At 52.8% G+C, this 26,761-nt stretch overlaps 1 protein-coding gene across 1 annotated transcript in view; it reads left to right on the plus strand.

Moving 5' to 3' along the window:
- Positions 1 to 26,761, plus strand: part of COL15A1 (collagen type XV alpha 1 chain) — a 104,720-nt gene that overhangs the window by 15,121 nt on the left and 62,838 nt on the right. The window contains exons 3-4 of the mRNA XM_077140205.1: positions 22,253 to 22,800; positions 25,924 to 25,998. Of these exons, the coding sequence (XP_076996320.1) occupies positions 22,253 to 22,800; positions 25,924 to 25,998 (623 nt within the window). The remainder of the gene's footprint in view (positions 1 to 22,252; positions 22,801 to 25,923; positions 25,999 to 26,761) is intronic.

The raw sequence follows: 26,761 nt of genomic DNA on the forward strand, positions 1-26,761 counted from the left end.
AAATCGTCCCCCTGCCCTGTTGAAGTCTTGTTTCTCCTTGAAACAAGTGGGGTCCCTGGACCAGCGGTGTTGGCAGGGGCCCAGAACTCGCTGGAAGCGCTGGACTTCAGGCCTCAGGTCTTGAGTGTGTGTGCTGGAGCGTGAGACACCCTACTGTGCAGCGAGGCGGTTAGGGGCTGGGGTTGGGTAGCCAGACGGAGCTGGTCTGGTGCCAGGCTCGGCATGTACCGGTTGGTGACCTTGGACAATGAACTAATCCTCTCGAAGCCTCAGTTTCCGCGTCTGTAGAGCAGGACTAGCAGTAGTACCCATCTCAGAGTTCTCAAGATGAGCAAATGAAATAATGCCCTCAAGGACATCGTACGTTGTCATGGTATCCAAGACCATGTGCTCTGTGCTGGGAATAAGACGACGCACAAGAAGGCGCAGTTCCTGCCCTCGTGGAGCCTATGGTCTAACAGGGGACAGAGACACTAAAAACAGGATTGCACAGAACTGGCCAATATTTGACAATTGCAAAAAAAAAAATGCAAAAAAAAAAGCGTCACAAAGAAATACTCAAATGCTGATCTGGAGAGGGGTGTCAGAGCAGTCACCCTGACACTGAAGGTAAGCTCTAGGGATGGATATATCTAGCAAGGAAAGGGGGGTGGGGTGGGTGGGTTGAAAGAGGAGCAGAATGTTCTAGGTGGAAGCCACAGAGGGTGGAGAGGAATGAGAACACAACCTGCGTGTGGCCTGAGCCCAGTGAGGCAGGGTGGGTGTCTCCAGGATGAAACCAGAACCTCCATCCAGTAGCTGCTTGCCCCTACCCGGCCGTGGTTGAGCATCTTGGCTTCCCAAAGGACCAAAGGGACACCAAAGTGTCCACAGGCCAAGGGTCTCAGGGCTTGGCGGCCTCCAGTCGAATACTGGGTTATACTTTCTTCCCTGCTCCTGCCTCTACTTATCTGAGAGTCAACTGCTTCGGGGTGGGGGCAAAGGGCTACAGCTTGGCATTGCACAAGAACATTAAAGCGACTTGCAGCCCAATGTTAGGGGAGCAGTGCTGGAGTTGGAGGGGGGGCCCTGAGCCAGTGCAGAGGCCCCGGACACGCCCTGGCCACCCTGGGCCTCGCGGGCCATCCCTGCTGCGGCTGAGCAGTCATGAAGAACATGTGAGGCAGAAACTTCTAGAGTTTCCCTCCGCGGTCAGACTACGGTCGTCCAGGCTTTAGAAAGCGCCTGCCCATCAGGGCTGTGAAGGCCTTGGACCAGCTCTAAGGCTTGTCTTCCTCCAACCTGACTGCTTTTTATTTATTTTCTCTCTTTCTGGATCTCTGTCTTTGGAACACACATCCATAAACACAACTCGGAATCGTCTTGCCAGGGAACAGAGATGAGGTCTTAGGAGGACCAGATCTTTCTACTTAGGGAAGCAGTCCCTTCAGAAATGGATGCACACGTCATGTGGTTGAAGCTTCCTGTGTAAGTCGGGTTCCTTAGAGAAACAGAACCAAAAGAAGATATCCTTAAATATGAGATTCATAAAGCTTTGTCTCACACAACCATGGGAATGGAAGAGTCCAAAATCCGCAGGGCAGGCTGTGAAGCTGGCAGCTCCGTTGAAGGGTCTGGATGAACTCGGCAGGAGAGGCTCGCTGGCTGAAGATGCAGTGAAAGAGTCTCTCTTCGTCTTTAATAGCCTTCAACTGGTTGTGGGGGGCACACCTTAGTTGATCGCAGATCAGATGTAATCAGTGAACTGATGATTTAATACTCTAGCCTTCCAGTGTATCAGCCAGCCACAAGATATCCTGGCAGCAATGATCAGAGCGGTGCTTGCCTGACTAGACAACTAGGCACCATCACTTGGCCAAGTTGACCCCAGAACCTAACCATCACACCTCCCTCATGCCTGAGCCCTTCCTTTAGAGACCCACTTACCACCTCAGGTGGGCTCAGGGTGCTCTGTGGTGTGGCTGGGGTTCGCAAAGCTGCCTCGTTTGCTTCCTGGAGCATCTGTTTCTGCACAGAGGTTGGTAAGGTGGTAATGGCTGGGGAATAACTTAGAATGTTTTTATATTATTAAAAGAAACATGTGCAGATGCATGTGCACACATACGCCTATGATGGAGTGGGGTGCACTATTAAATGCCTTATATATTTATTTAATTTATTTTTTTGCATGGGCAGGCACCGGGAATTGAACCCGGGTATTAAATGCCTTTTAAAGATAAAGTAGCTTTTTACTAAATTGCTAAGCTCCAGTGGACCTTTTGGCCAGACTCAGGTCCTTGGGACAGGATGCTTTAGTGGAGCTGGTGTTGTATGGATTTGAGATCCCCACCTGCTGAGGGGGACTCAGAATTATGGTAAAGTGTGCCAGAAACCCATTCCCGCGTGCCATTTTTGCTGTCACCAGACACATAACAAACTTGCATGTGCGTGGGGGCTGCTGGTGGTTTCGATATCGACATGATGGAGATCACTGCTTTGCAAGGCTCTTGTACAATAACTGAATTCCACAAGAAATGGAACTTGGCTCTCTCCAGTATTGCTGAGTCCCCGGCACCTAGAACAGTGCCTGGCACACAACACGTACATAATAAGTGCTTGTTGCATGAATAGAAGCGTGCGTGTTGGTGGTGATGAGAGGCTCTTGTTTCCTGATCTGCATTTACCTTTCCAGGAATAAGTGCGTGGGGCTCTTGGTCATGGAAAGGTCGAGTGGAATGTGAAAAATGCTGCCGTGCATGTGAGTGTGGGAGCCAGGCCAGCCCTGCTCAAGTTCAAGGTTTCTAAGAATTGTCCTTTGGAGGCAGCCTCCTGCCTGGCGTGGCCCATGCTGCGGGGTGGCTGCTCACGGGGAAGGCAGAGCTCTCCATGCATGCTCCTTGGCCAGTGGGGACCCCAGGGCCTTGGCTGCCCCTGCAAGTCCCCCTGCGTGCCTCACAGCTGTCAAAACCCTCAGGGAAACTCAAGGCCCCAGAAAATGCTGGACTTTCAAGACGGTCTCTTCCAAAAGCTGGAGGCCCGGCAAGAGCCAGGGGATTGTTGAGAATCAGGCAGAAGTCGGCCTCTAGAGCCCAGATCTGCTGATGTCCGGGTGGGTGGCAGGTTACCCCCAACATGCCTGAGTGCTGCTTGACTGCAGGTCACTGCCAACCTGTACCATCCTCAGGGACGCGGAAGGAAAGGAGGGGCGAAGCACCCATTCACGGGTGCTGAGGGCCTCGCAGGGGCCTGGCAGCGTGTGGTGAGGGCCAGGTCTGGGGCCACCCGGTGGACTTCGCTCCCCAGTTCTGCCACTTATTAGTCCTGTGACTTAGGCAACTGAGCCTCTCCTGGGGCTGTGCACAGCAGCCAGCAGCGCCACCGGGAGCATTTCAAAATGACTGATGCCCGGCACAACCCCAGAGGTTCGTATTGGGTGGGGGCCCAGATACAGACACTCTAAAGCCCCCAGATGACTCCACTGCACGGCCGGGGCTGATGGCCATGCCCGTGCTCTTCACCCCTGACCCTCCAGTGCGAGAGGGGCCATGTGGCATTTGTTCAATAGTCGTTTGTGGATGAATGAATGAGCTCATTCGAGATGTGCTGGGCATCTGACATTGACCCTGAACGACCACCCTGAGAGCTCATTCTTTTCTTCTTGAGGTTCAGACGAGGCAACGAGGTTCAGAGAGGTGCAAAAACGCTCCCCAGCTCACCCAGCTGGTACGTAGTTGCATGACGGCTGTGTGCAGGCCCCTCTCTCGCCCTTGCCAGGCTGACGCAGGCTGGCCTCCTCGGAGTTCCCATGGGTTGAGATTCCAGCCATCCCCCTCACTCCCCACCCCAAACTCAGTTTCTGGTCTCTGGTTAGGAGACATCTCGTCTTGGAAAGTCTGATTTATTCTCCCATATTTCTGGGGGTCCAGCAAACATTTGGAGACAAGCTACATTTTTACCCAAATTAAACAAGAGTCGGCCTGTTGTCAGTGACTTCAGGTTCACCATCTGGGCCGGCTGTTCCCTTAAAGTCCTATCCCATTTCAGAGCCAGTGGGGCTCCAGCATCCCACAGAGAGGGGGTTGCTCTGCACAAGTGAGCAGGAAAATCTGGAGAAAGATCTGGTACATTTGATAACTGCTGTAGGACAGGTTTCTTAGGTTGTTAGTTTCCCCTACTCAGAAGCATTAAAATTGTCATCTGTAGGCCCTGCCCCTAGTAGGTCCCGATGTTTCGTTCCTACACTGGGCACCTACAGCGTTCCAGGCACTGCCTCATGTCTAGCCTTATTCAGGGTAATGGGTGGGGTGACCTGGGTTGTAAAGTGCTGTGTGGATTGTAAAGGCTGCTGTAGCCTAAGCACCAAGAAGTAGGTGATGTGAGACGGCGGAAGTTTATTGATGCACAGCTCTGGAGGCCAGAAGTCTGCAATCCAGGTGTGGCAGCATCATGCCAGTGTCTGCCTCTGTCCCCATGGGCCACCTTCTCCTCTTAGGTCTGCCTGGCCCACCTCCCCCTTTCTCATAAGGACACCTGTTCGGTGGGATCAGGGCCCACCCTGCTCTAGTGTGACCTCATTTTAACTAATCCTATCTTCAAAGACCCTGTTTCCGAAAGGTCACGTTCGCATGGGACGGGATTGGGATGTGAACATGTCTTTCTGGGGGTTCACCCCGTTACACTGGGGACTGGACTGGTACCGTGGCATGCTGGATGGGTCATACCATCACTCTAGGCCCCAATTTCCTCATCTGGGGCCACTGGATAGGAGATTTGGGGGGAAGTCCTTCCCCAGTAGGAAGGTAGCCCCAATTCTCCAAGTTCTCTGTCAGATTTGGGGGGTGCAGTGAGATCTCACAGGGCTGCTGAAGCCGTGAGCTCGGTCTGCCCGGGCTGGCCAGTCACCCTGCCACGTCCATGCGAGCCCGTGTTGGGACACCCCGGGCTGTTCCCAGGGCAGCTCGATGCTGCCCAGGGCTGAACGTGCCAAGTGCTGAGAGCACAGGAAAGTATGTCTCCTACTGTTGCCAAACTCCCGCCTTCGTGCCACATTCCAGATCGCCCAATTCCACCCTCTTCTTGGCAGGGACAAGCAAGGGGGCCTTGCTGCAGGGCTGGCAGCTCCAGCTGAAGGCGAGTGGGGATTGCTCCTAAAATGGTTAGCTGGAGCCTTCCTCGGAGAACTGCTGGGGTACCCCATGCCTCTTGGGTGAATTCTTGTCTCCTTGGCTTGGTATTCAAGGCTCTCTGCAAGCTGGGCCCCAGACTCCCAGGAGAAAATGTGGTCAAAAGTGGAAAGGGCTGGGAAGGATCTCCCGCCAGTGGTGTGTGAGTCCCACCCACCCCATTCTCTGATTCTGTGGCCTCAATCTCTTTCAGCCTCAGTCTACTCATCTGCAAAATGGGAGAGCAACAGGTCCCTCTCATCATAATGTTATAAGATTAAATGAGCTAATGCAAGTGAGTGCCTGGCTGGGAGCTCAGCCGGCTGTCAGTTTAGCAGCTCTAAATCTGTGTCTGTGTGGGTCCATAATCCTCTCCTTTCCTTTCTAATCCTGGAGGTCGTCTAATGGTCCCTTTTCTCCCACCCACTGGAATCACTCACATGCTCCTTCTTTTCGTTAATCCCACGGGTTTGCTTGCACTCTTCTCTCCCCACCATGTTTGTGGGGCAGAGACCTCCAGATCCATCTCAATTGCCCCTTCCCTCAATGTGCCCTCCCAGAGCACCCCCCACAGCGGGCAGGAGACCCCCACCTTGGCTCTTGGCTCATGGCCCAGCCAGGTCACCTGCACCAGGGCTCTGGGTGCCTTCCCACCAGGCTGAGAACCACTCAGGACCGGCTTTGAGATGCATCCTCTCGACCCTCCAGAGTCCAGCCCGGGGCTGAGTCTAGACAAATCGGGTCCCTGGATACTAGCTGAGGGCCAGGCCAGACCCCTTGACTGGGAGCCCGGCAGAGCAAGTCCAGTAGAGGTGCCTTGTCCCCTCCGGCCTCCGCCTCTGGAATCCATTCTCCCTTGGAGGTGGGAATAATGTAAATTACAACCACAGCCGGGCATGTGGCTGGGGACTCAGGAGGATGCATTGACTTGCCAGGTGATTCCAGAAGCGCCCTAGGCATGCCTTGCTCCACAGACTGATAAAGCCCCAGAACTGTGATACACTTTCCACAGTGGGACCCGCCCCCACCCCCATTAACCCAGTGCCCTGCCGGCGAGGCAGGGTGGGTGGAGGCAGGGTGGGGGGGATGCATTAGGAGGCTGGCATCTTATCCTTAGACACGCTCTGCTCCCTTGGACCCAGAGGACGGCCTTGCCCTGCCCCCTCCCTTTTGCGCAGTGGCCCCAGCTCCAGTTCTAACACCCACACAGGCTGTGGGCAGCCTCCCGGGGGCTTCCAGCCAAACCTCAAAACCCACCAGCGTGTGACAGATGGTGAAGCCTACATTCTTCGCATCCCCCACCCCAGACGCTAGTTTCAGGGGTAGGGGGGTGGAGGCGGCTGGAATTTAGTGCTCCCTGGCCCGGGGACGGGAAGTGAGAGCTGGGGGTGGCATGATATAGAAGGCAATCTGCAGAAGGCAGGAGAGGGTGGAAGGGGTGGCTTCACATCACAGATGGCAGAAAAGCTGACCTCGAGCCTCTGGGGCTTACTGGTATGATGTGCCTCAACGGTGCAGATCGCACGAGAGCTCGGATATTAAGTGCGTTTTGGCTAAGGTGGATTACCATAACGTCTACTGGCATCCATTAAAGTTCCTCATCATGGGTGTTGATGAGCAGCCATGGTGCTGGACAGTGGGTCTCAAACTTGAGCGTGCGTGAGTATCACCTAGAAGACTGGTCTAGACTCAGGTGGCTGGGTCCCGTCTGGACTGGGACCTGAGTGAATGCTGCTGTTCCACAAGCACCATGAGAACCAGGGGTGGTGTGGTCAAGCAGGAAGACCCTGAGCCCAGGCTGCCTGGCACCACATCCTGTCTCGGCCCCTTACTGTGTGGCATAACCCCTCTGTGCCTCAGTCTTCTTGTCTGTAAAATGGGGATGATAATAGCACCTGCCTCCTTAGGCCACTGTGGGTGGGAAATGACTCAGTCCAGGGAAAGCCTCATGCTGGTGCTTGGCAATCTGTGAGTGGCTTCGTGTCCTGGGGGTGTGGACACATGTATCCCAAGGTGGGTGGTGTCAAAAAGCAGCAGACATTGAGACTCACAGCTCTGGGGTCAGGGAGTGGACAGGGTCCTGTCCTCTTCCAGTTCCTTGGGGCTGTCCGCATTCCTTGGCTTGTGGCCACATCCCTCCTGTCTCTTGCCACTGTGCTCACAGGGCCTCCTCCTCTTCTGTCTGTCAGCTCCCCCCCCCCCATGTGTCTCTTACAAGGATACCTGTCATTGGATTTAGGGTCCACCCAGAGCATCCTGGCTGACCTGATCCTGAGGCTCTTAACCTAATGACACCTGTAAGACCTTTACTTTGAATACAGGCACGCAGGTTCTGGGGTTAGGATATACGCATACCTTTTGGGGAGCCCCCCTCAGCTTATGCAGTGAACATGGGCTGAAATTCTTGTCATTGGTGATGGCTTCTTCCAGCAGCTGGGCCCAGACTCCAGCTCCCTGCCTTTGGGGAGGGGAGGGTGGTGAGCCAGTTTCCAGGCCCAGCTCCCCCTGCTCAGCCTCATCATGCTGTGCCCAGGCTGGCGCAGGAAATTCTCCTTATGAAGCTACACTGGCCATGTTGGAGCATGTCAGTGTGTTCACATTTCACGGGTTAGGGAAAAACACCACTCCTGGCCCCATCCGGCTGTGGTCATTGTCACCCTGGGCAGGCTGTGCTTAACCAAATATTTCACCTTCAGAACCTCATTTGACTCTCATTGCAATCCAAACTGAGAGTGGTTGTAGAAACTGAGGCTCAGAGAGGCAAAGTGTCTTGTCCAGAGTTGCACAGCTTAAAAAAAATCTTTCAAAATAATTTCAAAGTTGTAGTAAAATTGTTGCAAGAATAGTACAAAGTCCTGTAATAATTACCCAAATTCATTAATTAAAAGCATTTTGCTGCATTTGCTTTATAATACTTTTTCAGTCTCTCTCAATAAATAATTATTTTTAAATGCATTTTTATTGTGGCAATATATATACCACATAAAATTGGCCATTTTGATCATTTTTAAGTGTACAGTTCTGTATTAATTACATCCACAACATTGTATAACCATTGCCATCATCCAAAATCAAAACTTTTCACCACCTCAAACAGAAATTCTGCACCCATTAGGCAATAACTCCTGGTAATCTCTAATCTACTTTCTGTCTCTATAAATCTGCCGATGTTTACTATTTCATACAGCGGGATCATACAGTATTTGGTCTTTTGTGTCTGGCTTATTTCCCTCACCTTGTCTTCTGAATTCATCCATGCTGTTGTGCGGGGCAGCACTCCATTCCTTTTTACGGCTGGGTGATATTCCGTTGTACAGCTCGACCACATTTCTCGATCCATTTCTCTGTTCTGGACACTTGGGTTGCTTCCATCATGTGGCACCTGTGGGTGACCCTCTGTGAGCCCTGGTATGTAAGGATCAGCCTGGGTCCCTGCCTGCAGTTCTCCTGTCTCAGTGCCTAGGAGTGGGATTACCGGGTCACGTGGTAATTCTAGGTTTAACTTATTGACAACTGCCAAACTGTGTGTCTTTTAAGTGCAGAGTCAGGGTTTGAAGCCAAGGCTGTCTGCCTCTGTCTCCCCAAACCGTGCTGCTCAGAGACTCTTCTTCCGTTGCAGACAAAATGCACTTTCTCTGGTGGTCTGCAGTGTGTGGTTGCTTTCACCTGGCAGAAGGAAAAAGGGGAGCAGACCAACCCCGCTCTCTTCTGTGTTCCACTTTTTGTAACCTGCATGTGTCCTTTTCATGATCAAGAAAAGGAAGTCTGGGCCCCGATAGATTCTGGCTCCCAGCAGGGCCTGTTCCTGGCAGCTGGCAGGGAAGGACTGAGCTGGACGCTGAGAGCAGTGGGGTGGGGGACAGGGCAGGGGGACTGGAGAGGCCGGGTGTCCCTGGGTCCTGAGGGTCGGCCTCAGGTTGAAGCCACCTCCCTGGAAGGGAGCCGAGGGGGTGATGTCCTCGCACTGGACAGGCGAGGGTTCAAGATCCCAGTTCTTCCATTCGCGAGGGCGATTCTCTTCCTTTTGTCTCCATTGTCAGCCCTGATTTCTGCTGTTGTGTGGCACTGTCTGCCTCGATGCTCTGAAATTACATGTCTCAGACATTCCCTCAAGGATGTCCTTGTGACTCAGGAGGGCAGGGATTGGCCCTTGTCATCTTCGATGTAGTTTGATGGCTTCTTCCACTCGGAGATGTTGGACTGGAAAATTGTGATTATTAATGAAGCAGAGCGTGCTGGCTGCAGCGAAATGGGGAGTCAAAGTTTGAACAGAAGAAAATGATACTATCAGAGTTTTACACTTTAGGGGCATTGGACTACTGGAGATAGGTTTGTCCATGGGGCCTAGAAATAAACAGTGCAAAAACAATGGGGTGTATAGAAATAAGCCTGCTGGTTTCCAGTGAATATGTAGAATTTGATTGCTTTCAATGTTTGTCTGTCTTTTTCCTGATTAAACTTTGCTATCTGTGCATTTAACGCCTTCTAAGTTAACTTTACAAAGAAAGAAACTCTGTCCCTTCTTCACTCACTGGATTTACTCAGATGTTTCTTTCAACTTCCCTAGACTACTGATTTGTGTTCTGTTCATTATGGAAATACTCTCAACACATTTTCTTGATCATGGAAGAGATACATGCAGGTTATGAAAATTCGAACAGCACAGAAGAGAGGAGAGTGCTGGTCTGCTCTCTTTTTTCTGCTAGGTGGAAGCACACAACGATTGCAGCACACAGGAGAAAGTGCAATTCAGCCGTATTTACAGGATCAAGAAAAATCAGCCCAAACCCAAACCAAACAAAATCTCTAGTACTGGGAATCTATAGCTTTGTGTCCTTGGGCAAATTATCTGAGCTCTCCGTGCCTCAGTTTCTTCATCTGTAAATTGGGAACAATAAAGGTGCTCAGCCCGTGGGGCTGTTGAAAGAACCTTGTGGCTGTGAGTTAGCGTCACCTGGGGAGCTGGCGAGAACTCCCCATGCTCAGGCCACCCCCAGGCCACCTGGGGGTGGATCTCGGCCTCAGTATTTTCAAAATGCTGTTCTGCTGGCAGCCAGGGTGGGAAGCAGCACAGGCCGGTGAACCCTTGGTGATCGTGACAAAGCAAGACTGAGCGTTGTCATTCTTCCTTCACTCAGACAGTCACGCACAGACATTGCTTGACTCCTGGTGCCAAGCTTGGAGCCGAGCGCCTTGCAGCAGCTCTGCGTATTGGTGGGTCATACGATTTTTGGACCATTTCTAGCATTCCTCCCCAGAGAAAAGGTTAACTGGGTTCAACACTTGGTGAGGACGTGACCCCATCCCCGAAATCCCGGGGAGCCGGTTTTACCCACAATGGGGAGAGAGGGAAATGTGGCGAATGCGGGCATAGGGGAGCAGAGCCTCTGGGCCTGGGAGACACAGTCAACATCTCCAGGCCCTAAGGGGTACCTGCAGAGGCAGAGGGGGCTGCAGGCTGCCCCACGCATCTCGGGGATACCTTCCCCTCCAGGGTCCCGGGTCTGCACCCCAACACGGACAGTCTTCGGCGATGGGTTCCCTTTCTGCGGCGGAAGCCTTTCTTCAAGACTGTAACAGCAGTGTATCCACAGGTGACGCCCAAGCGGCTCTGGTGCGGCGTGCAAGTGTGTGCATGAGTGTGCATGCAGGTGTGGGTGAGTCAGAGTATCCCGGGGTGAGTGTACGAGAGGGTGTGAGTAGATGTGAGCATGTATGTGAGTGTCTGAGTGTGTGTGCACAAAATGTATGTGAGTGTAAAAATATCTATGAACAAATGCGTGGGTGAGTAGATGTGTGCATATGACTCCATGTGTGAATGTGTAGAAATGTGTATGAGTGTATGAATATATGCATCAGTGTGTGAGTATGTAGGAAGGTGTCCGAGTGTCAGTGTATGTGTGTGAATGTGTATCTGTGAAGGAATATCTAAGACTGAGTAGATGTGTGTGTAAGACTATGAGTGTGAACGTGGATGTGTGAATTGGGAGTGTGAAGGTGTGTGTATCTGAACAAATGAGTGAGGGTGTGTTAGCAGCTGTGTATGTAAGCCTGCGTATAAGTATGTGTGAGTGTGTGGCTGTACACCTCAGTGTGGTTGCCTTGGTGTGTGGTGTGAGTGTTTGTATGGGTGTGAGTGAGTGTGCACCAGGGTGGAGCAGGGCCTCTCGTCCCCATCTCCCCTCCCCTGCTGTCTCCTCCTCTATGTAGGGTCCCTCCCGGCCCTGGGGGCGCGGGTGGAACCCCCGTCCAGATGTCTACCATGGCCCTGCCGTCCTGCCAGCCAACGCCAGGGCGGACCACTGGGTGCCATCTTCCAGCGGTGGCTGCTTGTCCCCTTGGGGAGCCCCTCACAGCACCCCGCCCAGGCCCTTGGTCCTCGCAGGGACGAGGGAGTGGCCAGTGCCTCTGACTCATTTTGGTTGATGTCATGCTTAGGCTCAAGGCCCTCGAGGTGCTCAAAGAGTCTTTGTTTCCCAAATGGAAGAGAGTCCATCAACCCCAAGTTGACTGTGAACTCTCCCCAGATGCCCCTGGCTGCCCCGCCTGCCCACGCCCCCTGGCCTTCCCTCCCACCTGGCCTGTGGGGTCCCTGGGGTGCACTCTGGCCCCTCTGCCTGCCTCCCGAGGTCCCATCCGGCACTTGCACTTTCTGCCAGGACCCAATGGGTTAACAGATGTAAGTGGGAAGGGTTGGGGCGTGTGCACACCCAGGTCACAAAACCAGGCTGTTACACACTCCCTTCAGGCTATCTCCCAGTGTGTTAGGTGCGGGCCTCTTTATCCAAGTCTGTTATTTCTTAAGTAACCACCAGGTGGGTAATTGCAAGGCTGAACTGAGTGGAGGTGTGGAAGGGCTTGGAAAGTTCTAGGCCCAGAGTCCCTCTGCTCAGCATTAGCCAGAATCACAGTTTACTTAGCACTCACCACGTAGCCTGGCCTCAACCTTCCCTGGGGCTGTTTGTCCTTCCCACAAGACTTTCTGAGCTGGCATCTGAACTGTGCCCTCTATGCAAAAGAGTCTGCACCTCAGAGAGGCCAAGTGACCTGCCCAGGGTCACACAGCCGGTCAGTGGCAGAGCTGGGAGATGAATTTGATGTTAAAGCCCAGATGATGAGCCCTTACCTGCGGCTGCCAACTGGACTGGACATCAGATGCCCCCAGATCAGACCCTAGAAGACTCTGATTCAGCCAGACCCGACAGCAGGGGCTGACTTCTTAAAAATTCCCCTGTGCCTCTGATGTGTGGCTAGGGCTGGAGCCCTCCTCCATGCCGTGCTGCCTGCCCCACTCCAAATCCTGACTTCAGTCACTCATTAACCGCATGGCCTTGGAGAAATAGTTTAACCTTCCTGAACCTTGGTTTCCTGACCTGCGATATGGGTATAATAATATTGTCTACCTCTTAGAGCGCAAATATGAAAATGAAATGATTTGAGGGAAAGCTCTTTGTACCATGCCTGGCACTCTGCAAGCTTGCAGTGACTTCAAGCTGCCATTTTTTCTGTTCTTGGTTTTATAATTGAATTCATTCAGGTGGCCCTGGGCTGGCTCTCTGCTGGCTCTGGGGACGAGCAGTGAGTTGGCATGACCCGTACCTGGGACCCCAGAGCTGTTAACAGCCAAGAAGGACAGAGACCTAATCTCCAGAATACAGAGGGTCTGGGTGGGCCACTTCCCTTCTCCAGAGCTTGAGCCCTCCCAGGCAAACCCAGGAAATAATCCCTGACCCATCTCCTCCTGGCCAAGGGAGCAAAGGAGAGGATGCTTTGGGAACCAGAAAAGAGCTGGAAGCCTGTCCAGCTGCAGACCTGGAAAGCAAAACTGCAGACCTTGCCTTGGCGGGCCTACCCTCATCGCTGGACCCCACCTCCAGGTCCCCAAACCATCTTCTCCTCGGTTTAGCCCTGAGCCCTGAGCTAGAGAGAGGGAGAAAGAGAGAGAGAGAAGAGAACTCACACAATAACTCCATTGAGTAGGAATATCCGTATGCTATATATGAAAACTGGAAAAGGAAAGGAGCCATTCTAAGTTTACATGTAGAAAAATGCTCTTCTGTAGTACAGAAAAATGGGGTCTTTGATGGTTGCCAAGCCCAGGTCTCCCTCCTAAGTGAATCCAGGATTTTCTCCTTGTGGGGAAATGGTTCTTTTTCTAAGAAAGGCGTTGGGCGGTTCGTTTTTCTAAGAACCCCTTTGCCCCTTTGCTGGGTGCAGCGGGATCTCTGTGCGGTAGGAATTCTGTTGGGAAGGGAGGCAGATAAAGCTGGAGCCTCTGGACCGGCCAGCCTGGGTGGGGCCGACATTTCCTTGCAGACTGAGAGAGCTGTGACATTTTTCTGGGCACAGTGCTCCCGCCTCCAGCCAGGCCGCGCTGTCTAAAGACCAGGAAGTCTGTGGGGAGGGCTGCGTTCGTCCCGGCCCCTGCCGGAGTCATTCCTTCCAGCCTGAAGGCCGGTGGTTGAAGGAACCGGCAGTGAAGGGAACCGAGAGAAACTGGATGAGACTGGGGATGGGGAGCTTGCAGAATTGGAGACCCTCAGACCTGCCAGGGCCTTTGGGACCCATTGAAGTCCAAGTCCTACCGCTGAGGAACCTGCAAGGGAAAGGCACTGCTCAAGATCGTAACCTAGAACCCAGGACCCCTGGCTTCCCCTCCCGGCCCTTTCCACCCACTCCTGCAGCATCCGAGAGGCCATGAGGCTGACTTGTGTGGTCTCAGGGACCACAGCTGGGGGGTGGGAGTGACGGGGAGACATGCCTCTGAGCCACAGGAGAATAAATGGCTGAAGATTTAGAATTGTCCAGTAATGGTCAGTGTCCTGTGAGGGGGGGTGAGCTCCCCAATAGCAGAGGTATGCAAGCAGAGCCCAGCTGGCGTTTAGGAAGGTATAGTGGAGGAAGCCTTCTTCTGAGGCCTTTCTGCACAGAGTCTGTGACTTTCTGAGCTCCCAGTTTCCTATTTCTGGGAAAGGTGAGAAAACAGACCACCGAAGACCAGGGGGTCTGATTTAGATGACCCCAGAGTCCCCTGGGGCTGCCTCTCTGCGGGGATGTCCAAAGCGAGGGAAAAGAGAGGTTCTGAGATGCAGGTGTCACTGCTTCCCAGGCAGGACAGCTGGAGAAGGAGCAAGGAGGGGGCGAACTTAGGCTCCCTGAGGCTCCCCAGTTCATGCTGCAGGCAGCAAAAAAGGTATTGGGGACACACACGCGCACCATCCCTAAAGGCTGAGTGCAGGGACGTTCTGGCCAGAGGGGCCCTACAAAAGTCCCCACCTGCCCCCACCCCTGGTCCTCTCCTCCCCTGCCCCCTGCCCACAATCAGAAGTCATCGGCCAGCTTGCAGGAGTCAGGAGGTCCCCGCTGGAGCTGGTGCCTGCGATGCACACGGCCACGGGTGGGAAGAGAGAAACACAGGCCTTCCCAGGTGTGTGTGTTTGTGTGTGTGGGGGGGGGGGGGCAGGTTGGGGGGGGCGAGGATGGGAGTTAGGCATTTGTGTGGCCTCAGGTCCGCCCTCGACCTCACATTTGCACAACTGGAAGACTGAACTGGTTACTGTCTCAGGTCCCTTCCAGACTTCCAGACTTCCAACTCTGGAGCTGCCCTGGGATCCCAGTCATCCTGCACACCTGTTTTGGGACGTGCAGTTCCCATGGAGGCCATGAGGGGCCGCCACTGTGCACGTCCCACATAGTGTCCTCGGCCTCCTTGGGGACCTCCGTCCAGCTCTAAATTCTGACAGGCGCTGGGGACCCAGATGGGACGTGGGAGCTTCACAAGACCAGAGCCGGTCAGTCAGCTCCCCAGGGAAGCAAGGCTCCTCGCCCTACCCCACCGCAGAGAAGGGGAAACAGGCACAGCGGCATGGCACGTGCCCGATGTCAGAGAGAGGAGCAGGGCTTGAGGCGCTCCGAAGCACCACTTGCAGCACAAAACCATGAACCTGGGGGTGGAAAGAGGCCCCCCAAAGAAGAAACCCCCATGTGGCATTCCAGTGGCCACGAGGGCAAAACCCTGGGACGTGTGGAGTCTTGGCCTCTCTGGCTGTCTGGCTGTCCTCTGTGGAAGGAAAACCTGAACCCCGCCCTGTCTGTTTCTCCTTCGCTAGGATTCAGCCCTGGTTTCCATGGAAACTGGCTGTGGACCCCAGCGAGGAAAGGCGCACCCTGCAGTCTGCTCAGATTTTCCTCGACCACGTCCATCTCATTTCTCTGCCCTGCGCCCTCGGGAGGGGCCGCCCTGGACTTGTGCTGGGGGTGGGAGTGGGGCTGAACCAGAGGAGCACGGGGCGTGGGCCCTGGTCACCCCTGTCCCCTCCCCCCTCTCCGTAGTCCTGTGCCCGGCCCTAGGTGGCTGAGGGTCTAGCCAGGGAGCAGACGGGATGCCCGTCCCCCAGCGCAGGCAGGCGGTGCCCAGGCCGCTGGGAAGGAGACAGAGACAGGTGCCCGTTCAGAGGAGGGGGTGGTGCTGGCGTCTCGGTGTGAAGGGTGGAGGAGAAGAGGGTGCTTGGGGAAGGGTGTTCTCAGTAGAAGGAACGGGGGAATGGACTGGGGTGGGGGCAGGGAAGGAGATGAGGCAGACGGCACCTTGAATCCCAAAGGCACTGGGGAGACGCTGCAGGCTTTGGAGCCTGCAAGGAACATGACACAGGTGGATGGTGAGCTTCTCGAGGGCACACGTTCCAGGTGCAGCCCCGTATCCCCGGTCCCCGGAGGCACGATTTGGAGATTTAGGATGTTGTCAGATTCATGAATGGGGAGAGTGGGTGGGCCACACGCCCTGGGAATGAAATGACCCCTCCGCACGAATGAAAGGAGAGCTGGGGCCCAGGTCAGGTTCGGCCCCCAGAGATGGCAGGAAGCCAGTGATGTTGGACTAGGTCACACACTGCAACTACCTGCTGTGCAGATGGAGAAACTGAGGTCAGGCAGGAGAAGCAGCTTGGCCCAGGGCACAGGATAGAGTCCCCAGTAGAGCTGAGACTAGAAGGTGGGAATCCCGCCTTCCTTGCCTGGGCCTCCCTCTGTGTCCCTGGCTGGGTGTGTCCTGCTGGGCCCTGGGCCAGTGGACCCGGCGTGGTGGAGGCGAGAGGGAGGCTGCCCAGCTCTCCGTGTGGTGGACAAGCCAGCGGTGAGCTTGCTGTTGGATGTGAGGTCCCGGCCTGGCCTCACCAGCCACACCGGGCCCGGACTCTATGCCTAGCACTTCCAATTCTGGAATACAGGGAATTCAATTCAGCCAGCAAACCCTGGGGTTTGCTGCTGGGGAGACAGAGAGGGCAGGACCCTGTTCATACACTCAAGGAGTGCTCAAGACAGTGGGGGTGCTGGCAGCACGTTAGCAATAGGAGGTGAGAGATGAGGTCAGAGCCAAGTGCTGGAGCCAAGCTGTCCACACAGTCTGGAGGGGAAATCCAGGAAGACTTCCTGGAGGCAGCGACAGCATCGAGGCTAGGCCTTGAGAGGTGCAGAGCAGTTCTTCAAGTGGTGGGAACAGCACATACACAGGATTGGAGGTATGAAAGGGCAGGACCCATCTGGGGAACTTGGAGTTTTCCGATACGACACTCAACTGGAGAAAGAGCAGCATAAAGCTAATAGTGGTAAAACGATGTGCTCCTCAGGATGCCCAGCATTTTACATGTGTTATTTTATTCAAGTCACACGGCTGTCCATGAAATAGGCATCGTCATCTATGGAGGAATAGACCACGACACCAAAGTTCCTATGGTCAGAGCAGGTTCAGTCGTCAGCTGTCCCCGGCTCTGCCCCCTCCTGGGTCTTGCCCCCGCCCAGCCCAGAGCCATCCCAGGACAAGCCCAGGGCCCTAGGGGCTGGCCTGTTGCCTCAGGCCCTGGCTTCCCCTCCCCTCCCTGGTGGCTGCCTAAGCAGGTGGCCTCCTGCCGGCTGCCAAGGGAAAATGAGCAGCAGGGTCAGCCCAGGCCAGGGGGCGCTTGCCGCTGCGCCGTGGCCAGTATGCGCGGAGGGGTGAGGGGTGCTGCGCCCAGACCCCCATGGCCGCCAGCCGCTGCCCTGTCCCCCCGCGGCGCACCGCCAAGGCCTGGGTGCGCGGGGCGAGGCCGGGCTCCTGCAGACGTTAGCTCTGGCTGAGCTTGTGTCTTGGCATCGGATGGAATGCCGCTGGCTGCTGTTTGCCGGGCACCTGCTCTTCCTCTGCAGCATCTCAGCTGATTCCCATGTCGACCACATTACCATTAGGGCGTCCTCCCAGGGCCAGGCCCAGTGTCCCTGGATGCCAAGGGCTGGATGTGAGCCCAGTGCCTGGAAGGGCCGGGCAGCCGGGGTCATGGAGGAGCCCTGGTGCCCTGCGACCCCGAGTCAGCATCTGAGCCCAGCTGCACTGCCCTCTCTGTCCACCCTTGTCGGGGGCTCCTGCTGCCCCTTCCAGGCAGTGTCTCCCTCACCATCAGTTTTCCCGGAAGGAAAACTAGGAGATTGGATAGATCAGTGACTTATTTTTTTTTATTTAGCAGAATCCTACTGGGAACACAAATTCTGGGCCTGGACAGAGCTGTGTGCTGGCTTAAGTGGACTCCCACGAGGAGCTGTGAGCCCCAGGAACCACTTGGAAAGAAGCCCCTGGGTGCCAGGTCCGGCCCAATCATTTGCTCCCCAACCCCGGAGCTTCCCAGCAGGAAGGGGGGCTCCCCCCGTTCTCAGTAGGAGACTGGCAGGAACAAGAGGAAAAGCTTTTACCAAAAAAAAAACCAGATTAGATAAATAAAGAAGAAAACAGGGCCACCAGCAGGGTGTGTGAGGGGTTTTGTGTTTTCTTTAAACTGTGGAAGGAAGAGAACAAATCTCGGCAGGGTGTTTACTTTTATTTCCCTTTCTTTTCTTTTTCTCTTTCTTTCCCTTTCTTTTCTTCCCTCCCTCTTGCCCTTTCTCTCTCCCCACTCCCTCTCTCTCTTTTCCTTTTTTCCTTCCTCCCTCCCTTCATCTCTTTCCTTCTCTTTCTTTCTTTCCCTCTGTCTGTCTGTCTGTCTCTCTTTTATTCTTGCTTTCTTTCAGATGCGCTATATCTGAAGGAGGGAAAACAAGGAGACAGTGTCTTTAAAAACACACCAATGTCTTTGTTTTTCATACTATGTACATAGCATAAAATTTAAAAATACGAAAAGGTATTCAATGAGAAAAAAGTCTCTTTCATAACTCTGCTCCCCAGCCACCCAGCTCCCTGCCCTGGAGACAGCTTCTGCCACCAGTTTCTTGTACCTCCTTCCAGCAGGATTCTAACACGTGCACTCCCAACTCACAGCGAGTCTGTATTTCTGCATCTTGCTTTTTGTTTTGTTGTTTTTACTTAATCTACCTTGTTGATTGCTTTGTACTAACACCGATGGACTCATAGCTTTCTGAAGGCTGCATTGTATTTCACTGCGTGGCTACTTCATAATTTATTATTAATTTAAATCTTCCCCAAAAGGGACATTTAGGTGAATTCTATTCCTCCACTATTTCAAACAGTTCTGCAGTGAATATTTTTGTACCTACTTTACATTTTGCATATGGAATTTTACCTGTAAAAAAAACTAATTCCTAGAAATGTAACTGCTGGTTCGAAGAGGACTTGAACATCGGTCATTTTTGTGCCTCTCACAGGTGTTGTTCCAACCTGCATTTCCACCAGCAGTGACAGGGCTTGTGGCCCCAAAGTCTTCCCCCTGTGTGTGGTTCAGCCTCCTGATCTTGCCAGTCGGATAGGAGAATGGTACTTGTATTTCTCTCATTATGAGTAAGGTGGAGTATCTTTTCATATGCTTAAGAAACATTTTTATTTTCTTTACTGTGGAAAAGATTTCCTGTTCTTTATCCATTTTTCTATTGGGTTGTTGCTCTTTTGCTTATTTATTTGTAGGAGAGCGTTGTGTATTAGGGAGACTAAATTTTTTTTGTAGTGTATCTACAAAAATTCTTTCCCTCTTTTTTTTTTTTTTTGTGCTATGCAGAACTTTTTAATTTTTTTTTTCTGTAGTCAAATTTAGCCACATTTATCAAATTTATGACTTCTGGGATTTAAGCAAGTTTGGGAAGAAAAAGCAGTGGGTTGAGAATCAGATCTGAGTTTGAGGCCAGCAAATCCTCTTTTAACCTTGTTTTTGTCTTTTGTAAACTGAGGGATTTGGACCTCATTCCTTCATTTGTCAGCATCGGGCTGGGACCCTGGGAACAAAAGATAGGTTGTATGGTCCTTGCCTTCAGTGGGAGAGAGGCAAGTGACCAGACAGTGGCCTGCAGGGAGCTGTGATGGGGGACCCCACCTCCTCCAGGGAGGGGGAGGGGGAGGGGAGGAGGAAGGGGGAGGGTGCAGGAGGCGAAACAAGGGATTGTAGGGGGAGGCGAGGCCCGGGTTGCGTCTCCAATGAGCAGGAGCTTTTTGGGCAAAGTATGTGCCTGCCAGGGTGGGTGGGTGGCGGAGGGGAGTACCCTCCTGCGGAGGTGTGGGAGCTGGGTCAGCCTGGGGCACACAGGGGGCTGCGCCGGGGTAGCCGTGGTCTAGGAGCTGTGGCAGGGTCCGCCCCAAAGGTGTTCTTGGACCAGAGGGCCACAGCCTGGCCCTGACCGTAGGGGCTGACCAGCTGTCGATGGCTTCAAAGCAGGCCGACTCCGGAGTGAGGTGTGCCCTTTGGCTGAATTGGGGGTGATGGTTTTTCATAACGATATTGCGAAATATTTGACACCAAATCAGTTGTAAAGAATAATACGATACATATTTCTTTTGAATATCCCCTGGGTAAGAAATAAACTTTATCGCTATAGCTACAAAGCCCGGTGGCCCTCTCCCAAGTTGCCTCCCTCTGCCTCCCCTAAGTGTGACAAGACATGTGGCTGTGGGCATTTAAACGGTGCGGCCGCTTTCGAGAACAATTTAGCAACATTCAGCGGACTTGAGGATGCACATACCCCCACCTTCCAATAGCTGCACCCCCAGGTGTGTTCGCTAGTGATACCTGCACAGGTGAGCACTAGGAGGCTGGAAAGAAAACGTTGAGTGGTCGCATTCGTGATATTGCCAGAACCTCCCTTTCCATCAACAGAAGGATAAATAAATGCTTTGTGGCGTGTCAACCGTGGGGAGCTGTGGTGAACGTATGTGACCAGAGTCCTGTGCACTGGCAGGGCTGCATCTCAGAATTACCTGACTGAGGGAAGAAAGCAAACACGCAGGTGCCTGAAGGAGGCATGCGACCCTGCCCACGTGTATATGGGGTTAGAAGCAGGCCCGGGGCTCTGCATTTTGCTCAGGGCACGTGCTCATGTGTTCAAGTTAAGCGTGGGAGTGACAAACACCAAATTCTCTGGTGTGGGGAAGAGATGCGCTTGGAGAGAGCTGCTGAGAGCGCCAGCTGATTTGATGTTTTTGCCATTTTAACCATTTTTAAGCGTACATTTCAGTGGCATTAATTATTCTTACAGTGTTGTGCTGTTCACGCCACCTTCCATTACTGAAGCTTTTTTATCACCCCAAACAGCAACTCTATACCTATTAAGCAATATCTCCACATTCCCCCTCCCTGCCGCATTCCCTGGTGACCTCTGCTTTCCAGCTTTGTGAATTTGCTTATTCTAGGTATTCAGATGGAATCATCCCGCATTTGTCTTTTGTGTCTGGCTTGTTTCACCCAGCATAATGGATTCAAGGTTCGTCTGTGTCCTAGCGAGTGGCAGAACTCCATGCCTTTGGATGGCGGAGTGGTATTCCATTGTCCGGACTTGCTAGGAATTTTACGCACACGCGCTCCTCTGGGAATTCCCCTGCCATGCATGGGACAGGAAGCTTGAGTTCCTGTACCCCCTGGGCTCTGACTCTGTCCTCCTTGCTGCTGATGGGTCACTGAGATGGCAGAACTAGGTCTGAGCCCACCCAGTGCCCCTGGCAGCCCCCATCTCTGAGGGGCTGCAGCAGTGAATCAATTAGAAACCAGACCATCTGGGGCTCCACAGCAGCCGGCCTCCTACTAGCCGTGCTCATCTTACTACAGTGTAGCCAGAGAGCAGACAACCTAACCGCCCTCTGTTTCCCTGAGTTTAGGGGGTTCAAGGTTTTAAGGATTTTTGCAAGGGGAGATGAGGTCATTTCAGATAGTTAAGTTCAAAGCAGAAAAGGAGACAATTGTTATTATCATTTCAATAGGAGAACTTAAACTGAAAGGAGGGGAGACAGAGCTATCACTTCAGTACTAAAGGTGTAACCCAAAAGGAAGGAGTAGGTAATGGCCAGCTTCATTAGCATTAGGGTCTTTACAAGAGAATGAGCAGCTCTTACAATCACAAAGGCACAGGATGAGGGCTTTTTACACTCATTTCAGATACCCAGGCAGCTGGACTACAATTCAGAGATCTCAGGTATTTCTCTGTTTACTTCAGCACTCCAGAAAGCCAAAAGGAATTTTATATAATGATTCACTAATCAAAATCATCCCTAAAATCCTGATTTCTCGGTTACATGATGATGATGGTGACAGTGGTGATGGTGACGGTGGTGGTGGCAGGGGTGATGATGGTGATGGTGGCGGTGGTGATGATGATGATGATGATGATGCCAACTTCTTTTGCCTTCTGGTCTGGGAACACTATCTGTTCCTGCTTTTTTCCCACACTCTGAGACACTTAAACAGTAGTGACTCATTCAAAACAAAACTGAACAAGTAGATACTCTCCCCTAGTTTTATAGAAAGAAGTAGGTGGGAGGGGAAGGGAGTCCATATTATATATTCAAAGATAGGAATTATTTTTTTATGTTTTGCACACTGCAAGTCAGAACCCATCCACGGCTAGTGAAATCAATATAATAGATCGTATCCAGCATGCATTTTTATTTTTTTTTGAAAAAATAGATGATAAAAGAATAATTGGATAGAAGAGAAAATGCCAGCAGGCCTGTCCCCTGACCACTTGTTCCAGTGTCGCAGATCTATATTAACTGTGTGCATAGTGGGTGGAAATAAATAAATGAAGTTCTCGGGTGGCTTATCCTCAAAAAAGTTGGAAAGACACGAGTTTAGAAATTTCGGTGGGATTTGTAGATTTCTTGCTCACGCCAGTCGTGGTCGAACCCACGTGTGACTCATGCCCCCCCCCCCCCCCAGCACCGGCCTCACAGGGCCCCCTGGACCTCACCGAGCTCATCGGCGTCCCGCTGCCCTCCTCCGTGTCCTTCGTCACCGGCTACGGCGGCTTCCCGGCCTACAGCTTCGGGCCTGGGGCCAACATCGGCCGCCCGGCCCGCACCCTCATCCCGCCCACCTTCTTCAGGGACTTCGCGCTCAGCGTCACGGTCAAGCCCGGCAGCGACCGGGGCGGCGCCCTCTTTGCCGTCACCGACGCCTTCCAGAAGGTCATCTACCTGGGCCTGCGGCTCTCGGCCGAGGAGGAAGGCCGCCAGCGCGTCATTCTCTACTACACCGAGCCCGGCTCCCCTGTGTCCCACGAGGCCGCCGTCTTCTCCGTGCCCGTGATGACCCGCAGGTGGAGCCGCTTTGCAGTGACCGTGCAGGGCGGGGAGGCGGCCCTCCTCCTGGACTGCGAGGAGACCAGCCGCGTCCTCCTCCATCGGTCCACCCGGGCCTTGGCTTTCGAGCCCAGCGCCGGAATCTTCGTGGGCAGCGCGGGAGCCACGGGGCTGGAGAGATTCACGGTGAGTCTCCACGTCCTGCCCCTGGAGCGTCCCCGGGGCTCGCGGGCACTGGACCCCCCACCGTGCAGGCAACCCAGCAGCTCTGGTCACTCTCGTTATTCCACGTGTCGCCCCAAGGAGGCCGGCACGTGGCAATGGGGAGGACACAGAGCCCACACCCCACACCCCAGAAACCCTAGATTCTGTCCTGTGTTACTAACTTATTAAGGGTTTTAGACCCTTGCCCCTGCCCTCCTTTCTCTGAGCATCTCGGTTTTTTTTTTTATTAATGTTTTTTATTGTAAAATATATATACAGAGCAAAGAAAGAAAAAAGCAGTAACTTTCAAAGCACACTTCAACAAGTAGTTACAGAACAGATCCCAGTTTGTCGTGGGCTACCATTCCACCATCTCAGATTTTCCTTCTAGCTGCTCCAAAACGCTGGAGGCTAGAAGAAATATTAATAGTGCTTCAGCAGCCACACTCATTTGTCAAATCCTGTTTTCTCTGTGATATCTCCTTCTCCTTGAAGTTCTCTGGTTTCTTATCTGTAAAGTGGGGAAAAGAAAACCTACTATTTCACAGACTCCTCGAGTCAAGAGCAATAACCTCTGTGAAAGTGATTTGTATAGTTTAAAGCATTATAAAAAGAGTAAGGCTCATCGCCTTCAACATCTTTATCTTTGGATTTGAGTGCAATTATGCTTAAGTCATTTCTGTAAAAATGTAGTACATTAAAATGCAAGAGTGAGGGGTAGCCTCTCTCTCACTGGACAAGGTGCTCTGCAAAATATCAGAGAACTGGCTTTACTGCCTCAGGTTACTAGGGCTACCAGAAGGTACTGCAAACTTGGCAGCTTAAAACAAGATCGACTTATTATTGTCTCACCGTTCTGTACGCCAGAAGTCCAAAATCAAGGCATCGAAGCTGTTGATCTTGAGGCTTGTTCTTGTGAAGCTTATGTGGGTAGTGGAGAAGCTTAGACTACCTATAGGCATGCCTAAGAGTTACTTCTGGAGGACCTCTGTTGTTGCTCAGATGTGGCCTCAGTCTCTCTAAGCCCAACTCTGCAAGTGAAATCATTGCCCACACTCCTAAATGGGACATGACATTCAGGGGTGGAAGTCTCCCTGGCGGCATGAGAGATGACTCCCAGGGATGAGTCTGGCCCTGGCACTGTGAGATCAACCATTCCATCCTGACCAAAAAGGGGAAAAGAAGTATAACAGAGTATCAGTGGCAGAGAGAGTTCAAACTGAGTCAAGAGGCTACTCTGAAGGTTGCTCTTAAGCAAGCTTCAGTTAGACCTTGCTACCTATCATAACCTGACAACCCCCAACCAGGACCATTCTGGCCAATCCTAAAGAACACCTAGGGCAATTTATAAGATTCCACAAGGGTTCCATGCACTAGTGTGACTTTCCAGAAACCTACAACCTCCACATGGGTCCCTGGACCAGATAAGTCCTGAAACCTAGAGGGCCCAGCCTCTCCATAGCATCAGATAGTTCCATCTCCCTACCCCATATTATTGACAGACCCTTCCAACATGAAAAAGTTAGAATGGCCATAGCCCAAATACCCCTAAAGAGAGGTATAGAAAAATCAAAGGTGATGGTGGAATTATACAGAGAAGATAGGATTTAACAAATGAATATGAATGCTGAATCATTAAATTGATATTTCCTTTAGTCTCCAGTATCTTAGAGCAGCTAGAAGTAAAAACCTAAAATTGTGGAATTGTAACCCACGTCAAACTCTGCAATATGTCCTACAGCTAATTGTTGTGCTGTGCTTTGAAATTTATTGCTTTTTTGTATGTTATTTTTTACATAAAAGAAAAAAAGTCAATTGTGATGATAAAAAAATATTTAAGTCTTCTAGCCTCCTATATTCTGGAGCAGCTAGAAGGAAAAATCTGAGAGGATCGTATTTTTGATCCTGACAAACTCCGGGATCTGTCCTGTGACTACTTGTTGGAGAGTGCTTTGAAAACTATTGTTTGTTTCTTTCTTTGCTTTGTATATATGTTATACTATACAAAAAAAAAGTTTTTTACAAATCAAGGCATCAGGGGCGGGCCACAATGGCTCCGCAGGCAAGAATGCTTGCCTGCCGTGTCAGAGGACCCGGGTTCAATTCCCGGTGCCTGCCCATATTTAAAAAAAAAAAAATCAAGGCATCGGTAGGGCTGTGCTCCCTCTGAAGCCTGTAGAGGCCCTTTCTTGCTCTCCTGGGTTCCTATGTTTTCCGTTCACCCTTGGCACTCCTTGGCTTGTAGACACATCCCTGCCTCTGTCCTTACATGGCCTTCTGCACTCCCCCACCCTCCCACCAGCCCCTGTCTGTCTGTCTGTCTCTGTGTCTGAGTTCCTCTCTTATAAGGACATGTGTCCTATTGGATTAGCACTCACCCTGCTCCACGTTCGCCTCATTAGCTAATTACACCGTCAAAGACTGTTGTTTCCAAATAAGGTTGCCTTCAGGGGCTAGGACTTGAATCCTGTCTCTTTGGGGGACACAATTTGAGCCCTAACGCTATCAAATTAGGATAGCCTTAGGTTGACGATGAGTCATCCTAAAGAAAACAGCTGAGTGATTAGAGGCACTCAATTAGCCAGCACCTGTATTTCTCCATTCCACAGTAGGTGGACAGGACGCCATCTGGGGCAGGGTTCGGGTTACCTGTAGCACAAGCAGGAAGAGGCTGGAAAACTCTAAGTTCAAGTTAAAAGCCCATGAGTGTTTTCTCAATGATGGCTTTGGGTACTTGGGGAGAAAGAACTGCCAGCTGCAGGAAGGGAGAGGGAGAGGAAGCGGGAAGCGGGTGGGGAGCTGTTCTTGGGGCTGGGAAGCCTGCAGGGAGCTGTGAGCTTAGGGGCGGGCGCTCTCGGGGAGAGGGAGACGCGGCCTCCAGCGCCCTCTGGACACCTCGAGACAGTCAGGAGCTGCTGGGGCAGCCCATGCTCTGGACATGAGCCTCTCCAAAGACCTTTCCAGCCGAGGGGCTTTGTGTGACCATTTGGCCCAGGGAGACTCCTTCCATTTGGTCTTCTCTGTTAAAGCTAGTGTCCTCTGGGCGGGCGGGCTGTGGGTGGCGGGTGTGCGCACGGGGCCTCTGACCTCTCTGCTCCCCTCCAGGGCTCCATCCAGCAGCTCACCATCCACCCTGACCCCAGGACTCCGGAAGAGCAGTGCGAGGCGGCCGAGTCCTCGGTGAGCAGCAGCCCCCTCCCCAGCCTCCCCTCTCCCAGCCCCCCCCCCCCCACTGGCTTCCAGGGAGGCGCCCAGCGATCCTTCACCCCCCACCTCACGGAGCCACTGAAAGTTCTCCGTCTTGGCAGGCGCGGCCTGGAGCCCCGTTTTCGGCTTTGGGGCTTGAGTGTACTTATTTAAGGGCTTCAGCCGCCGCTTTGGCCCCGGGGGCTTTTGCTTCTTATAAGGCGTTAGTTAGCTCCCTGGGTGACTGCGGCAGCCAAGGGCTGGGCGTCTGGCCTTCCTGCCAAGAGAGGGTGCCAGGATTCCAAAACCAGAGTTAAAATGCTCAGACATCATTCTGGGTGTAAATTCCCATAAAAACTAACCTAAATTTAGCTTTTATGCTCAGCAAGTCGATCAGTTCCTAAGTGGGGGGCGGAGTGGGGGTGGGGGGAGAAAAAAAAGGTGGCGCCACTTTCCTCCATTCCTCCTCGCTCCTTCTCCTTTAGTCTCCCCTCCTTTCCCCCCCCTCCCTCCCTGCCTCCCTCCCTCCATCTGTTCAGGCCTTACCCTTACCCAGCACCTGCTTAGATGACACCCCTGGGCAGGTGCTGGAGACCAGGATAAACCAGGTGCTGTCCCCGTCCTTGAAACCTCCCCCCGCATACACACACACCCAAATCCAGTGACATGGTTGAGGATCTGGGAACACCAGGGAGGCCCCCCGAACTTCAGCTCGATGGGTGGGCGGGGGCAGGAGGGGCCGGGAGCGGGGGGCAGG

Source organism: Tamandua tetradactyla, chromosome 2 (assembly GCF_023851605.1).
Source record: "Tamandua tetradactyla isolate mTamTet1 chromosome 2, mTamTet1.pri, whole genome shotgun sequence".
Classification (NCBI taxonomy): Eukaryota; Metazoa; Chordata; class Mammalia; order Pilosa; family Myrmecophagidae; genus Tamandua; species Tamandua tetradactyla.